Source organism: Ornithodoros turicata, chromosome 2, assembly GCF_037126465.1.
Source record: "Ornithodoros turicata isolate Travis chromosome 2, ASM3712646v1, whole genome shotgun sequence".
Taxonomy (NCBI): Eukaryota; Metazoa; Arthropoda; class Arachnida; order Ixodida; family Argasidae; genus Ornithodoros; species Ornithodoros turicata.
The window spans coordinates 145,047,491-145,065,611 of record NC_088202.1 but is presented as its reverse complement, the minus strand read 5'-3'; the positions used below and the strand labels follow the sequence as shown (position 1 = coordinate 145,065,611).

Sequence of the window (18,121 nt, the reverse complement as noted above, 5' to 3'; positions counted from 1 at the left end):
ATCGAGTTACATAAAATCTTGCGCCATACATGGGGCATAATCTGCGAAGAAAGAAGAGTTAACTGTTTCTTACTCCGCGTGGGTGGAAAACTGCTAAGTTAGCGGAGTCATACAACCTTGTGCCATCAAATTGACCAAGAACACATACTGACGCAGACTGTTGCGTTCTGAAAACCATTCGCGGAGTTGAGTGACTATTTGCAGTCCTGGGGAGTAAAGGTCGGGGTTAGGGGACTAAAATGCGGGAGTAATTGCAATCTAGGGGACTAGAAGCTGCAATTACTCCCCATTTTATTCCGTGTTTCCTTAGAGTGTACGACCTCCAATTACGTACAACAGTTTGACATTACGTGGATCATTCTTTAGCTAATACAATCGTCATTACGGGGGGTTTAGGGTACGGTGCGATATTTTGGCTTACCCAATAAACGGATAAGTTGATAAGTAAACAGAACGTACTGAAGTCGCAAATGTAGGCACCGCGCGAGAGCTTTAGAATAAGACACCCTTACAGCAACCCAAAACGCAAGGGCACTACGCTTGCAGCACCATCAAGCAATAGCTGCATTATTCATGTGCGAAATAATTTTTAGTATGCAAACTATAAGTTTTGTCCCAAATATCGTCATTGAAAGTGTGTTTCATTCGATTCTGTTTCTGTGGCCCTCTGGCGGCAACTGGAGCCGTGCAAGAGCGACATGCGTTCACTTCATGCCAGTTCGAGTGCAGGCCCGATTTTTGAAAAGTAGCGTGTGACCCGAAAACACATCTTGGTTTCTGGGCATGCTCAGTGACGACCGCTAATTTAATCCTCCCCTCGACCGGGTACCCTATCTTAAAACTTATTACTCTGTGCCATTGCTCAACTAATCATTCTCTCTCAATTTTTAGCAAACATCACACGAAGGTCTGTATTCGCGAGGTTGATACGTTGATACGGTTGATAGGTTGATGGTTGATACGTTAGAGTTCGCTTCTGAATGACGGGTCTCCACTATTTCGCAATATATCAAGCTTGCCCGGTCGACATGGGAGGATAATTCGAAAGAAGCTAATTCGAAATCTGGGTTAATTAGTAGAACGACGACGACAACCCTCAGCAGCTAACTATGAAGGGTTTCACGTTCACAGTTCGTGAGAAGAACATGTATGTGCCAGAGGGACATGCAATTGATCCTATTCTTATAATCAAGTAATCCATGAATCCTACAAAGTCGAGTTAATGTATTACGAGAGCAATGTGTGTTGCACTACTGGATCAAGGAACATAACAGGCATTAAATCGACTCTCGTTGCTCGATAGGCCAAGTGACCACTTGTTCATTGATGATCGTAGGGTTGGTTAACGAAAATATTATTGTTTCCGGTTCCGTTTCCGGTAATTGAAAAACGCGTCTTTTCGTTTCTGTTTCTGTTTCCGTTTCTGGACGATTTTCGGTAGCGGTTTCTGTTTCCGTTTCCTTTTAAGAATTTCGTTTCCGTTTTCGAGCTAATTTCCCCCGGTACTGGTTTCTGTTTCTCATCCAGAAACTCGTACTGTCTGGTTTTGACTTTTTCATGTCAGATATTCTAGTTACATAATGGATGCAAAAAGACAGCCACACCAAACACTAAAGACTTTAATGCATAGTTCGTCACGAATCTTATACACCGCAAGTAGATGCCTGTCTAGGTTGCGGAAATACATGCCTTTTGAGTTTCAAAATTCTCCGCTCGTGCGCAAAAATAACACGTCACCCGAAACTTTGGCGTCCATCCTGCTCCGCAGTGGGCTCAACACGAAAGAAAGTCCCGAAAATAAAAGAATGAATGAATGAATGAATGAATGATGACTGGAAGAATAGTGCGGATATATATAATGGTCATATTAAAGGGACTATGAAACGATTTTTTTCTTCGTTTCGTTCGAAAGAAGACATTTTTCTGAGTCTAGAACCGAAATTTTACTTTCGTCGCGCGAGCGGACTTCTCGGGAGCGAATTTAAACGGAGCGGCGAAGGGAGGACAGCTGGCGCCGCGCCGTGGGGAGCTGCCGAGCGGAGACACAACGGGTAACTTGACGCGACTACGGCCGGCTCAGCAACACGTCATCGTGACGTGTTGCCGAGCCGAGGAATCCCGCCAGGAGCATGCGCCGTAGGATCCCGCGTATGCGTTCATCGGGAGTGGAAATCTCCATGACAGCAGCTTTCGCGCGATCGGCAGATTTCGGCAGTGGCGGCAGCCACAGCGCAAGCTCGCGGCTTTACTTGCCATTGTGCAACACCGGTGACGTAACGGGGAACCGAAGTGCGGTCCGTACAGTTACACCATCGGCAGGGAAATATGCGCGAGAGAGGAGGAACGCGGAAGAGACATTTCCAGCGCGCGCTTCTCGCAGAGTGGAGCGATTTCGTCCGGAAAAATTTGTGGCATATTAGTTTCTCTGCGGGAAGAACAGTTTCCATCGAAAAAAAAGTATGGGGGTTCGGGAAATTTCATAGTCCCTTTAACGCCAAAACACTGTGGGAAACGTCCTGCGAATTTGGTTTCCGTTAACGTTACCACTTTCGAATTTCGTTTCCGCTTCCATTTTCGTTTCCTGTTGAATTTCGGTAATTACCGTTTCTCGTTTCCGTTTCCGGTAGCCAACCCTGGTAATAGGTATTCTCCTATACGCCACGGGCTATTCGCGAGACATATAGCCTGCATACCTACCTGCAGAGACCTTGTACCCGGCACGACATCAGGACCTTTAACGTCTGGACACGTCTTGTCATCTTCGCTGAGCCTGCGTTGTATTCTGAGCTTTAATATAAACTTGTACTACTTACTAAAAAACTACTTACGATTCGGCCTCCTTCCTTTTTAAATCCGGATCTGCAAAAGCAAGAAGTCATTAGTATCCAGTAACCTGACTTCTGTGACGTACAAGAAGTTTCAAGACATGTTTCATATGCCAGACTGAGTGCATACCAATAACTCGAATAATTTGCTTCTAATACAATTTTTTTTAAAATTTGAATACTCTTATTCTCTGCAGTTGGACTTCTTTAATTCCTAATCACATGTATGTATGCTCGTGTCCCTTTTGTAATGATACGTATCTCGTTTTTCAAAGACAAACAGTTTTCGACATCTCGATTAGCTGATCAGTCGTTCTGACACCTTTTCTTGCCAGCGTTTACTGCGCCACCCTGGGATACGGGACATCATGCACCATCATCGCTCCCTTCTGCCCATGAAAAACCTTCCTCGAAGCATGCGGACCATGTTCCATAGGCTCTGCACTGGGTGTGCGTTCACCGACTCTCAGCTATTCAAGATCGGCTCTATAGGGGGTGACGCAGGCTGTAGCGACTGTCAACAACCCGAAACAATTGAACACATCCTGCGAGATTGCCTAGGGTACCATTCTGCGCGCGAGGCCCATCTCCCTCGCTCCACCTCGGGCACGCCAGCGGACATCTTCTACCCCGCTGGCTCTTGTGCCGAACGTTCCGCCAAAGCAAGAAACCTCAGATAAAATGGTTAAAAAGCAAGCGAGCTGGTGGCTAAGATCTATGACAAAAAACCCGAGACTGAAAAAAAAAAAAGACTTGTTGTGTCGTCTGTTTTTCGTCTTTTTCCCAGTCTCGGGTTTTCGTCATAAAGAAACCTCATTCTCTTTCTGCAGAAGGCAGGCCCTGCTCAACGACCCATCTGATACTTTGCTCTCCCCGACGAACTCGTGCACCCTCACCGCATCCCCATCCTTCATCTTCCTCTATCCTCCATCCGTTTGTCTTTTTTCTTTGTATTTTTGTTTTGTGTTCTTTTTGTTTTTGGCTATAGTCGTGAGGACGCCCACTTCTGTGTGGCCAACAACGGCGAGCCTATCCTGTTATCCCCCCCCCTCCCCTGCCAGAGTTTGATGAACGTTGTCCTTACCAGAGCGTTTTCTCCTCGCTACAAATATGGCTGCTAACGTCGTTGTCAGCACAAGTAGCAAAAATCCCGCGACGACACCTCCCCAGACGTCGGGCCGCTCCCAAGGGCTGGTCCGGGCTCCCGGGTTAGAAGGCGTAGAAGGCACGGGAGGGAGCACCAGAGGCTCCGAGGGGGCACTGAGGCCCTGGGGACCCAGGGCGAATGCGCGGGCTACGAAGGACGTCCCAGGTGGCAAATCGTCCACCTGGGGTCAAAGGGAGCTTAGAGTTGCAGTCCGGAGTGCAGTGCAGGTTTAAAAAGTGATATCAAAGACGCTTAGTGGCAAGATACAATAATTTCAATAACCACAGAATCCTATGACCAGGTCCCCCAAACTCACTTCGGAAGAGCGTGCAACGAAGAAGGCCGCCACTAGATACCCCACTGTTGCCGTTCCGGATCACTTCAGCCCGCTAAGTTTAGTGGCAAAATGTTTTTGTTGTTTCTGCGAATGAATCTAGTCTTTATATGTCCAAATAAAACGCGTATAACAACTTTCTGTGTCGTGTTTCACTTTTTGGTCCCGTTTTTAAACGTGTTGAGCGATCGGAAGGATCTAGTGCACGGCTGCGTGCATCACATACCGTACCTGTCGTACCAGGCGCCGCCAGTGGGCGCCACAGGCGCAGTCGTCCATTTCTTCTTCGGTGACTTGGCCTGGCTTGAATTGTGCTCCAACTGGATCTTTAGCGCGCTACAATCAAACGCAAGCCAACGCCTGGTAACAATGGGGTATCTAAGGGCGGCCTCCGGCATTGCACGCATCGGGATAGGAACAAATACATGGCAAAATGGCGGCCTTGGGGGACCTGCCTATGACATGTACTATATTTGTAGCGGCTGTGGTTTATGAACACAACGTTGCGTGAATACAGCGGATCGGAGACTCCTTTTCGTTTTTTTGCATCGTGTTCCTGCAACGCACCTTTTCGAAAGTACACAGTACTCGCACCTCTGTAGCTACGTTGAAAATTGGAGCAAGTTGGCAATTTTAAATATTATTTTCGTTTTCAGCAGCCTAATAACGGTGGAGTTAAACTGTTTTTGTGTCGGAAACACTTTGGATGTAAACCTGTGCTGGTTGGATATTCAACGGCAGGGGCTCGTGCCCCCTCTCAAAGAACGCTCTACGCTCGACAGATGGCGCCACAGTTCAGACACTGCAAGAATGTTAACACCACCTGGAATGCACCGTAGCTATACGGACCACTCGACAAGCTGAAGTTTACGCCTTTCCCTTTGTACGTTTTTCCACGCCTTCCTTATGCCTTATTCCTTATGTTCCTTATGTTCCTGTTCCTTATGCCTTATTTTATGATAACTTTGGACTCCCAAGTGGAATAATAGTTTAACGCTCCCCACCGCTCCCACCCTGAGAGGATGGCCGGCCGCGTATGGCTAGGTGGACGGGAGCTGGAGGCGACTTTTCAGCCCCAGCAGCGGTCAGAGGGCGCTCGGAGTGTACAGGTCGGGACCTCAACGGATTTGCTTGATGTCCCACGTACAGTGGCACCATCAGCCAAGGCTGACCGAGGGACCGTGGACGCCACTTCCCAGGGTCATGATCATCGGTCGGTCAACACAGGACAGGTATTCACACCTGGTCAGCGCTGTCCCAATCGCCACGGTCATACGAAGCGAGCACCCTGGGAGCCAGACTTGTTGAGCCATTACATCAAAAGCCCATGGAAAGAGCACACATGGCACTGGCGAGCACTGACAACGCCTCTGCTGGAGCCCTGCGGTACTCCGCTCCAGTTCTTCTTTCAGGCAGGGTCCAGGCTGTTCTGTCCCGTACGGGGAAACACGGGAGCTCGATACCGTAGACACGAACATGAGCAGGCCTACCTCAACGTTGACCTGCTTGATGTCCTGAGACAGAATTTAGTAACCGAAGCCTTAAGTGGGGCTCCGTCTCTATGCAGCCTCACGCGGGGGACAACCCGCTTGCCGATCGCAATGACCTTGCGGAACCAGTTGTCATCAAGGCCAGCGTGGTAAAGTGGTTTGGGGAAACGGCATTCTGAGTAGGCAGTCGGGAACCAGACGAGCAGCCGAGTGGTCGAGTATTAATGGAGGTGAAGGGGAAAGAAAGTTATGCTAGTTCTTTTGTCCGAGTCACTCTTGCTTGGCTGCAGCGAACGAATCTGGGTATTAAAGCGCACACCTGTGGGTTAAGCAGTCAGGGTTCGGAAAAACCCGTTTTTTTTTAAAAAAGCCCGCCCCAGTAGGTTTTTTCGGGTTTTTCGGGTGCTGGGATTTTTTTTTTCGAACTGCTGCATATGACACGCAACAGCCGTTCTCCACCTATTTTTCATGTTTCTGGAAGAAATAATTGTTTGCCGTTGTAGAATTTACGGTAAAGGAATCTCCGAAGCAGTCGTCCCTTTTCCTTCTTTTCTTTTTTTCCCTTCGTTTCTGTATTTCACCCGCGTGTGGGCTTTATTGGGTTTTTCAGCCCGGGTGGACCCAAAAAAAAACCCGGGTGGGTTTTTTAAAACTGGGTCCATTCGGCGAACCCTGGCTAAGCTGCCTTCAAGGAGCAAGTCCCACGAACCTCAGTCAGCCTAACTACGTAACTCACCTCGAACGACGGCGCATCCGCTGCTAGACTTCTCCTCAGCACACCCTGCGAGTCCCTCACCTCTAGCAAAAATCCCTTGGCCCTCCCGGCCTGACAGAGAACCCGGAACCCCGATCCCACCCTGAGCACCGTCCGACAGACCGGTGGCTCAGGCACGTACACGGCACCGTCCTTGGTGCTCACACGAAACACACACGGGTCCGTCGTCGTTCCGACGCGGTTGGTGGCCGAACAGTAAAGAGTCCCATAGTCCAGGGGAGATCGTGGCACGTAACGCGCTATGCTTTCACTCCCTGAAGTGTTGAAGGATACCAGGGCGACGAGTTCTCCCCGGCTGTTATTGAACGTCCACGAGAAAGAGGATTCTTTGGGCTCGGCGATCATTTTGCAGTGGACGGACACAGGTTCATCCAGTGCAGCAAGGTACTCCGTGGATTGTCCAGGAGCGCAGATTGGGGTATCTGGAAAGACGCCAGTATACACTCTAAAAAAAAAGGGAGCAAAACAGGGAGTAACTGTAGCTTTTACTCTCCTAGACTGCAGTTACTCCCCATTTTAGTCCCGTAACCCCGACATTTACTCCCTAAAACTGCAAATTGTCGCTGAACTTCGCGAATGGTCTTGCGAATGCAACCGCCTACGTAAATATGTGGTATTCATGAATTTGACGGCATAAGGCTGTATAACTCAGCCGAGTTAGAAATTTTCAACCCACACAGAGTAAGAAACAGTTAGCGCTTCTCTCTTCGCAAATTGTGTCCTATGCATGTCGCAAGGTTTTATAGCGCTCGATATATCACGGTTGACGGTTTGATTCAAAGCATTTTCATGCACACACACGAATTACGTACCTGGAACTGTGAGAACAGAACAGATCTCCACTCTTTGACATTCATTTACTCCCGTGCATTTACTCCCCGAAAGGGACTATAATTTGTGGCAATGCATTTAGTCCCTCAAAGGAGTAAAACTACTCTTTTTTTTCCCTTAGAGTGTAGTGTGTGATCGAAAGTTGAACACACCGTCAAACGTAGGTAGAGAGAGGGACGAGTGGAAAGGGGGGAATATGTTTATTAAGAAAAGAAAGGAAAGGTCAGCCAGACGAAGGTCGGCTTGCTATTCCAAACAAAAAGAAAGGATAAGAAGGGAAGAAGGAAAGAAAAGGGAACGAAAAGAAAAGGCAAAGAAGAAAAGAAAAGGAAAGCAGAAAAGAAAAGGGGAAGAAAAAAGACAGAAGGGGAACAAAACAAAAATAAGGAAAGCGAAGAAAAAGGAGAAAAGGGGGTAAAGAAAAGGGAAGAAAAGGAAAAGAAGAAAAGAAAAGGAAAAGAAGGAAAGGAAAGGAAAAGAAGAAAAGATAGGGAAAGAAAGGGAAAAGAAGAAAATAAAATAAAAAACAACGAAGATAAGGAAAGGAAAGGAAGAACAAAAAACTAAAACTAAAAAGTCACACACACACAGTCACACAATCACACTGAGGAGTGGAGTATAGCAGGACACTCACGAAGAACGGTGATCCTAAGTGGAGGGCTCTGCGAGCTGCCGTGCAAGTTCCCCGCAGAACACGTGTACGCTCCAGAGTCATTTCTGTTCACCGCGCGAATGAGCAGGGTGCCGTTGTCCAGAAGCCCCGTTCGACTAGGGCTCGTCGGTCGGCCGTCTAGCAGCCACACCGGCGGACCCTCGGCAGGAGGTTGCGCACGGACGGAACAGTGCAGAAGAGCTGAGGCTCCTTCTTGCACGGCGGTTCCTCCACCTTCCAGGCGAACGCTCACCACGGGTGCGAAGTCTACCTGCAGAATGTGAAGCCAGTTTGCGCGATATGCTGGCAGGTGTTTCTTACGCAACGAACGTTGACGCTACGAAGTATTATTAGTACGAAAGAACATTAGCAACATACAGGTACTGTTCCGCACTGGTCACAAGTTAATAACGGAGAGGGAAATAAGAACAGAACTCATAATCTCTACTCATATTCCTCTTTCACCTTATGTAACCTTTTCCACATGAATCACAATGGATCTCTTTCCTAACATTGTCACAGCCTAGGGGCTCTTCATCGATCCCCCCCCCCCCCCTCCTGTCGAGTGCCACAAGATTCCCACATGTAAGAACCCAGGAAACTAATATTTGAGCCGCATCACTCAGTTGTTGTCGACTTTCGAATTCAGCTACGATTACTGGGGAGACGCGTTCCTCTTGTATGAACCATAGCTGCTCTACGTGTTGAGTACACAAAGAAAAATGATCAGAGCCACGTATGTCGTTCGCACGCATCAAAGTTCACTGTCTGGAGCCAGGGCGTTTCAGAGGAATTTGGGGAACCAAGGTAGAGTCGCCGGATTTGAAGAAACCATATTATAGAAGAGCAGTAAATAATACAAACATGACAAACATAATAATCTTGAAAAAATGGCTAGGAAGCAAGCGAGCTGGTGAAGATGATGCATAATGTAAAAACCCCGAGACTAGGGAACACGAAGGGACAGACACAACACGAACAGCTCTGTTCGAGACTTCGTGTTGTGTCTGTCCCTTCGAGTTCCCTAGTCTCGGGGTTTTTACATTATGCAAACGTAATAATCTTGTTTCCTTTCGATTCTCGACCTTGACGTACTACATATGGCCTCGACTTCTTTGGCACCGGGACGCTCGAGTCATCATCATAGGGTCTTACACAGTGGTATACAGTCAACCTTCGATTTATGAACCTTTGATTTATGAATTCCCTCGTTTTATGAACACGAGCCTGAGGAGGAGGAGGAGGAGGAGTGTCGTTGGGAGGAACCCGAGAGGTCTGCCTGCCTGATTAGGCGGCATGTTTCTCGGGAAGGGAAAGTTGGTGGAGAGGAGGAGAGGAAAGGGTGAAGTGGAAGACCGAGCGGAATCCGCTCGGGGGGAGGACAGCTGCGTCCATGGGCCGACTTCAGGGGAACTGTGCCGGCATACGCCTATTACACATCTGAGGGAAACCCAGGAAAAACCCCAGACGGCACAGCCGGCCCGCGGATTCGAACCGCGGACCTCCCAGTCTCCAAGCGCACGCGTTACCGCTGCGCCACCGGAGCTGGTGAGCCTGAGGAACCAAACTTTTTACGAGCATTCTTCCCTCGTTTCATGAACCCCGATATCCGAATAATGAATGGAATTTCTGGGAACCAACTAGGAGTTGCCCACCGTTTTTGCCCTCAATTTATGAACGGATCGTTCCGAGGTCAACAGAAACCTTCAAAGGGATTATTCCGTGGTCTTATGAATGACGCCTGAAACGGGCAAAACGTTTTCCAGGTATTGCTCCCTCGGTTCTTAACCCCTCGAAATCCGAAAAACAAACGGGTTTTCCGGGGTCGCACAAGGGGCGACGAACACCCGGAGTAAACGGATGTTAAAAATACCGGAGGAAATCCGAGACCAGTCGAGTGCGAATGTGCTGACATCTCTTCTTTCCAAGATTGACACAGCGGAAGGTCCAAAGCAAAATTAAACAATTTAGTATTGCATAATAAACAGTGTGAATGTGCTAAAGTCTGTTCTTTGTGAGATTGATACAGCAGAAGGCGTGGTCGAAAGCAAATCTACACAATATATTACACTATAAACACAATCCCAACTGGGAAATACTGTTCCAATTGCTCGATAGTACTCCACGGATTTTTCGATTTATGAATCCCTCGATTTATGAACATTTTTTCGGGGAACCGAGGGTGTTCATAAATCGAGGGTTGACTGTATACGACTGACAATGAACAGTAAGTTACTCCGTGCAAGGCTGATTGCGCTTTGCTTTCTAACTTCAACGGAGCGGAGCAGACGTACTTGTAAAAGGATATGGTCTTCGAGGGCACTGTCGGGGATATGGGGGTTGAAAGTGACGCAGCGCAGACGTTTCCCGTGATCCTCACTTCCGGGAGTAAAGGCCAGGACGCTCGTGGTCAGGTTCCCGTCGACCGACAAGCGATCCCAAGAGCGTGTCATCTGCTGGGAGCCTTTCCACCAAGCCATCGAAGGTGGGGGCCGGGATCCCCAAGACTCACACTCCAGGTGCACCGACGCTTCCGCCACCAGCGGAGTGTCCATCCGTCGGATTTGGACTCCCATTGGACGAACTGAAAACGACAGAAAATAAAAATAAAATTGAAGCGACGGTCCAGTTAGGAGACTGAGTTGTTATTGGGTGATGAATCTGGCAGACCTTTCAATTTGAAAGTTGTCTCAGTCTTGTATCTTATCAGGATATCTTGAAGTTCAACCCAAGCAGCACAATGTACTGAAAGTCGAGTGCAATAGGGGTGGACGGTATGTGTCTTATCAATGTGCTTTAGTTTCACGAGTCTGTTCAAGGTCTTCACTCACCCTTCCACCCCCTGTTGCACTCGACTTTCAGTACATTGTGCTGCTTGGGGAGTTGTTTTGGGGTGACGAATCTGGCAGACCTTTCAGTTTGAAAGTTGTCTCAGTCTTGTATCTTATCAGGATATCTTGAAGTTCAACCCAAGCAGCTCCCCAAGCAGCAAAATGTACTGAAAGTCGAGTGCAATAGGGGTGGACGGGTAGGTGGAAGGCCTTGAACAAACTGATGAAACTAAAGAACATTGATAAAGACACATACCGTCCACCCCTATTGCACTCGACTTTCAGTACATTGTGCTGCTTGGGTCAATGTACTGAAAGTCGAGTGAAATAGAGGTGGACAGGTAGGTGGAAGACCTTGAACAGACTTTTGAAGCTAAGGAACGTTGATAAGACACATACCCTCCACCCCTATTGCACTCGACTTTTGAGTACATTGTGCTGCTTGGGAAGCTTGCGAAAGTTATGTGCAGTCAGCCTTCGATTTACGACCTTCTTAATCGACAAACCTTCATAAATCAACGATTGGATTGAATGGAGGAGATAGAAGGCGTTATCTTGAAAAGATAACTTTTGAATAAATGTTTGATAACGCACGAAGGCCTCTTGCTGAAGGTAAACCCTAGTGCTTGACTTGCACTGCACCTTCTACCATTGTCTTCCGTAACGCAAATGAACCAGTGACACTTCACGGCAGCATCACGAAGCAATCGAATGCTTCAAGAAGGTAGCTTCTGCCATGGTCTCTCATGTGTTGCTTATTCCCAGCCGATCGCGTTGTCCAGAAGGGCAGTACTTTACTTGTTCTTTTCCCAGAAACCGGAGTCACCCTTCTTCTTACATAGCCAGTTTACCCCGCGGGTTATCGCGAAAGTGCTTTGGTAAAGCTTTGACTAATCTAATTCCGTTCATGAACGGAGGTCAAGAACACTTGATCATGTCAAATTCGTTCCTCCAAAAGGCACGTACTATTCGGAAATCCAGCGTTCATAAAACGACGGAGAAATACCACGGACATCTCTGATCCTTTCAAAACACCAAAATTGAAGCCTATAGGGCATGTGCTCAAATTTCAGATATTTTTCTTTACACCTTCCTCGACATTACCACAATTAGGAACAAGCAAACAACGTGAGCAAGTAAGCTTGCTTGAGAAATGATCGTTCATGTGATTCGTAGCTCAACTAAGTGCCGCAAAATGTTCTTGTCGTTTTACAGAAACCTGGACGCAACCGTGCAGTGCGTACGTGTGCAATGATTTTAACTCGCATTTGAAACGCCCGACGTACTTGGGAGTGCCATTTTTTTATAACACTGCGAGCGCATGTATCGAGGAATATCGAAGTTGTCCTGACAACAGTGCTGACCCAAACCAAAGATGAAACGTAGCTGTCACATGCTTTCCAGAGTATGCAGACTACACCGTACAATAAATTTCAAATGAATTCGGAACCAGTTATTTATATAACTGATTATTTTAAAGCCAGTGCTTTAGCCAGTACTAGCCAGTACTGTTCTCTTAAAAAATAAAAGTGCAGAGCCAAAACAAATGTTGCTGGTTGTAAAAAAAACAAGCGAAATCCGATTGACTGTCATAGAGGTTGCTGAAGATGTGCCCTTGGCAACAAAGACGAAATAAAGAGGCAGAAAACAAACAAACAAATGTCTGTGTGTCACTCGAAGAAATTGTTACGTTTTTTTACTTGGATTGGATTGGATTGGAAAAGAAAGAAAAATATGGAACGCTTTTTTACTGTCAAGTTTCCACGTGTTTAAAGTCCAGAGCACGCCATCGTACCGTACATGGCAACCGCGTGTAAGTTGCCGTAAAGACAGCTCGAGTGTACAGCTTCGCGTCAACAAACCTCTACCCGAAAAACGTCATCATGACGTTGGTAGACAAACTGAAACCGAAACCGAAACAGATCGGAAGGGGAGAGGTGGGTTCCAAAAATGGACACTTGTTCGCTGCCTCCTATTGAAAGAAAAGTAGAACCGAAGGTCGCGCCCCTTTCAGGGACCATCGTAATCCCCTTAAGACCGTGGCTTTCGGGCGCGACCTTGTTCGCCACTTAGCTTCGAGCATAGTTCAACCTTACCAAACTGGTGGCGCTGTCGAACACTATGACGTCATTTGTTTACCAACAGGGAGAGGTCTATTCGAAGACCCTAAAATCCTATGCGACACTGTAGAAGGAGTGCCAGGTATTTCCCTGTTTTTCTTTCTATGGTAAAATTTCGTGCGATGTGCAGTTTATATCCAAAACTCATATCTCACAGTTCATGTCCAAAGTGATGGAACTCTTGGCCTCCATGTCCCCGCATCGCGCAGTGCAGGTGACCAGAGCCATCAGGTGATGCCTTTCTAGCTGAGGAATGACGAGTTCATTCTGGGACGTCCCTTGGACGCCGTTAGGAGGTGTCGGGGAAGACTCGTAGCTGTCGTCGAGGAGCACGGCGTCCCGCCACCACGTCACGATAGGGGGAGGTCGACCTGGGTAAAGTGCAATGTGAAAGATGGAAAAACAGTGGTGATGATCATTTGTAGCTTTAAAGCGGTGGACACAACCGAAACTAAAATAAACGCTCTCGCATGATTTCTTGTGATGCCAGGAGTAACCGGGCAACACAGTTTCATTAAATTCGCAGCCAATTATTGGTAGTTGAATTTTATTTATTTATTTATTTAAAAGTGGCCATCAACGGAAAATCCTACTAGATATAGTGCACTGAAAACATCCAAATACAGCTTACAGTAATGTAAGAAACGAAAAAAAAAATAAACAATCATAAATCAAGTGCCTAATGCGCCAAACTAGACAATTCCCGTAGCCAGTATAGCCAGTTTATAGCCAGTATACTTTGACTGAATGCAGTGACGTCACTGTGGGCGACTTCTGCCAAGCAGCCACCGATTCGAGACGGAACTTTATTAATGCGACAGCATTATTGGTGGTGAAAGATGAAAGTCACTGAAAAGGTTAGCCAGCTGTAGCACTCGAACCCACATCTTCTGGATTACCGGACCAGGATTCTACCAATTGAGCTAAGCTAACACGCCTCCTCAGCGACTTCCAGGGTACGTCATGTGAACGGACAAACCAGCCACTCTCTCTCTCACTGATCCTCCTTTCACTCTTACATTTTTGCACACTCATACACACATTCATACGACAGGGACCAATTATTGGGCTAACTCCTCAGAAATTCCCGTCTCTCCGCGCCGAAAACCCAGCTCGGACGAGAGATGGCGCCACGGGAACCGTGGGCGCCGACAAGTTTTACGACGCTTCCTCTTTCTCCGTATATACAGCTCGCTGGCGGCTTGGTGTTCGTAGTGAAGCCTAAAGCATAGCACAGGGTGGTGGTGGTGATGGTGAAAGGGCTTGTCGTTGTCGGCCACACGTATATGGGCAACGTCACGACTGACGCCCTGGGGAAATGTGCGTCCTGGGCCGACTTCTAGGGGAACTGTGCCGACATATGTCTGAAAGCGTCTGAGAAAAACCCAGGAAAAACCCCAGACAACACAGCCGGCACCGGGATTCGCACCCGGGTACCTCCCAGTCCGCTAACCACTGAGCCACGGGAGCTGGAGCACAGGGCGCTGGGAGCACAGGGAGCTGGAGCACAGGGCGTGTCTGCTAGGTGAGGTTATCACGAGGCAGCTGCGAGCATTGGAATGGTATACGGTATATTACATCTTGCACGTGAGACTGCGAAGGCTGGAGAGCGATGTCATGCTTCTGCTTCATGGCATAGGCCCACCGACATGAACAACATGTCATCGACACAATTTTCATCTGAGTGCTTCCGATCATTAAAATCAACGGCTCCCGCAATACTCGACAAAAAAGAAAAAAGAAGGAAAAGAGAGAAAAGCGGTGTCCACCATTCATTAGAAGTGTTTGCCACCGGCAACGGGAATTGACTTTGATGTTGATTGTGAATGTGACACGCTAAAATGTGTCGACTCTGTAAAACATACCTGAAATACATAGTATGCTATAGTATTAGAACGATAAAAAGGACTGCCAGGTACACAAAACCCAGGAGTAAAAACCGGGACTGGTGTACTTAAAACAGGGGAAAAACTATACTTGACGTTTCGAGCGGACGTTCTTCATCAGAAACCCATAAGGTTTCTGATGAAGAACGTTTGCCGTATTTCCCACAAGACCCGCTTTGTGGAGTGCGCCGTAGGTGTTGTGTATTATATTTCTTTTGCATGTGGTTTTTGCTACGTAGGACAGTCTTGTAGATGCCTAAACATTAGGCTCTTAGAGCATAAAAGGAATGCAGACAGCCTTTCAGGAAATTCAGAACTTGTTGAACACTTGAAAGAATGTCACAATTGTTTCCCGCTTTTCCAAGAGACAAGTGTATTGAAAAAGGTGCGTGACCCGTTTGGACGACTCTTAGCTGAGTACAAAGATATTACCGTATTTTCACGCGTATTAGCCGCGGCTTATGCGCGAATTTTTTTTTCGCGGACGCTCTGCGGCTTATCCACGGGTGCGGCTTATCTGATGGCTATTTTTCCCTGGTACTTTCCCAGTACCCCGGATTAAACGAAAGGGCCGACAGTGCCTCATGTTTTTCGGAACAGGACCGCCCTGCCAGTGCACGAACAATACCGAACAGGGGCGGGTCTACATTCGAGTGGACTGACCTTCCGAATACATTCCCCCACGCAGCTTTAACAAAAGGGGTGACAGTGATTAATGTCTCCTGGAACACCACTAACTCGTCAATCCACAAAAACACCCAACAAGAGCACAATCCGATCTTAGTAGAACACTAGAACTGAACTCCTTTGTTATACATCATGCCGATACCGGAATGTGGACCACAGGGTTTATGGCCTTCCCTACAGTCTCCTTTGTCGGCAGACCCACAGGAAGGGTTCAATACACCTGACATCGGGATAAAACGTGGTCAGCTAAGCGTCAGTTCTCATTTGACCTGAGCAGCAGCATTCGTGGACACGGCAGTTATAGGTAAGGCATGGCTCCATCGCGGGGGCATAGCTACGACAGCGGCTTCAAACTAAAAGTCGTCGACGTCGCGGACCAGTACGGGAACAGGGCAGCTGGCAGGGACTACGGCGTCGACGAGCGTTGAGAGTCTCTATTGATTTTGTTTGTGCAACTCTGGTTTAGCGCACAAAGCGGTCGCGTCGTATTACCCGCGGCTTATCTGCGAGTGCGGCTTATCTGCAAAAACATTTTCAAAATGTATCAAAAAACGAGTCCTGCGGCTTATCTGCGGTGCGGCTAATACGCGTGAAAATACGGTAAGTCACGAGGCAATTGCGTTAGTGTTCCCTCTGTTTCCCCCTTTCCACCCATCCGGAGGTTATTGGGAGTGTAGGTCTGTTCATTAAATGGGTTGCAGTGTTTGAGAACGTGTCGTGTTGTCTTTTTTCTGTTCCGTGTCTCTGGTTTATCGTCGTTTTTACAGTGTGTTTCTCCACTCACCAAAAAAACGTATCTTGTGGATCGATGGCGCTCATCGATCATTAGCATTGGTCATTATGCGAACTGCGTACATGCTGAAACACAGTTTCTTTAAGTACACGAAATAATACCCGTTATTCAATGCCGACAATCGACTGTATATTCGTATTCAGTCTGCTGCGCTCGCATCTTTGGATATAGCCGTCCATGTAATACTGTGACGACCTTTGGCTCTTTAACCGTCACTCCTAAGGTGGTGTGTCACTGGATGCGCTGATGTCAATTCGTACAGATATTGGGGCAATCTAAGTGTTTCGACTAGTTTTAGTTCTTTTTCATTAAAACGGCTATAAATAGTAATACAAGGTGCACTTTTTCTAATGCAGTGTGATTTGTTGCCCACGGTAAACGTTTAAAAAAAAAAGAAATGTTGACGCAAAAAGTAAATAATGGCTCTAAATCATACCTGGGTAAATTACTTCTAAAATGTAATTAAATTACATTACTCATTATAGCAAATGAAATGTAATGAAATTACATTACAATTACTACGAAAAAGGAATGACATTACAAAATCATTACTGCGAGTTTAATCGTAATGATATTGAGGATGTGGAAATTCATTGTCAGACAACACTACGTAGTAAAAACAAGACATCTTTTAATCTGTGCCGATTGAGTGCGTTACCGTTCATAGTGGGCGTTGGAATTCTTTTAACTCGCCATTCGGCAACTCTCTTTCTGCCAAGTGCCAACACAGAAAACACACACTCGATTCTTTTGTAAAAAGTAACGAGTAATGTCATTAAAATTACTGCCCAATTGTAATTAAATTACACTACAAATTACATAACGTCAAAATTAGTGCATTACATTACAAATGACCAGAAAAAGTAACTCATTACTGTAATGCCATGACTACCCCAAGCATGTTCTAAATCGACCGAATATTCATTGAACTCTTTCGCGCTCATACCCCGCCTTGCGATGCCCCTACGACAATAGCCACACGTCATTTTGACGTCGCGCATCATCGAGCATTCAAAATGCGTGACGCTTATACATTGATTTTGTTGGAATATCGGGAAGTGAGGTCAATGGACCTTTTCCATATTCGCGTCGCCCCTGGCGGCGGAATGTCGAACGTCGTGTCTTTCCCCCCAACCATGGTGACTCTTTTCGGACTGGCACGTTGCGTGGGAAAGTAGCAAGAGAAGATTGGAAGAAGAATGCGGAAAGAGTGAAAGCGCATTGTACTCGTTACCAGACCTCAAACGTCCGCGCAACCTTGAAACCGATTATCTCCCCACAATGAACATGACAGTCGCCCGCAGGTGGGTTCATGGCGATGTTTTCCTCTAAAAAATGGCGGACTCAAGGGCTGGGCATGCGCATACGCGTTGTGGGAAATGGTCCATTCTAAACATCTCTCCACTTGGAAATCCCAAGGTAACCAGATAAAACGGTACGAAAAGCCCCCAATGCTCCATTTCGTGTGCGCACTATGTTTTCAGTGCTGTATTTCTCCGCGAGGTCACCCACAATGCTCCCACACAAGTGGCTCCTTCGCGAGCTGCAGCGTGCCTCAGTGCGGCCCGTCATTGGCTAGGAGAGTAAAATCTCCACCCACCTCCGTGCAGCGCCCTGAATGCTGTGTTGCTATACGTTGGAACGGTGTCACGTGATGTAGTTCTGGACTCTCGCGGATCATGCTCTTTGAATGGCATCGTTTTGCCGTAAGGACGCTCGCTCGAAGTAAATGAATTCCATATTTGTATGT

The 18,121-nt window shown here is 47.2% G+C and overlaps 1 protein-coding gene across 1 annotated transcript in view; it reads right to left on the bottom strand.

Moving 5' to 3' along the window:
• The window catches only part of LOC135386286 (hemicentin-2-like), a 269,853-nt gene that overhangs the window by 10,999 nt on the left and 240,733 nt on the right, over positions 1 to 18,121 (bottom strand). The window contains exons 4-10 of the mRNA XM_064616111.1: positions 13,161 to 13,376; positions 10,349 to 10,638; positions 8,037 to 8,325; positions 6,533 to 6,993; positions 3,910 to 4,153; positions 2,829 to 2,859; positions 2,698 to 2,770 (exon numbers count right to left, since the gene is read on the bottom strand). Coding sequence (XP_064472181.1) covers positions 2,698 to 2,770; positions 2,829 to 2,859; positions 3,910 to 4,153; positions 6,533 to 6,993; positions 8,037 to 8,325; positions 10,349 to 10,638; positions 13,161 to 13,376 — 1,604 coding nt within the window. The remainder of the gene's footprint in view (positions 1 to 2,697; positions 2,771 to 2,828; positions 2,860 to 3,909; positions 4,154 to 6,532; positions 6,994 to 8,036; positions 8,326 to 10,348; positions 10,639 to 13,160; positions 13,377 to 18,121) is intronic.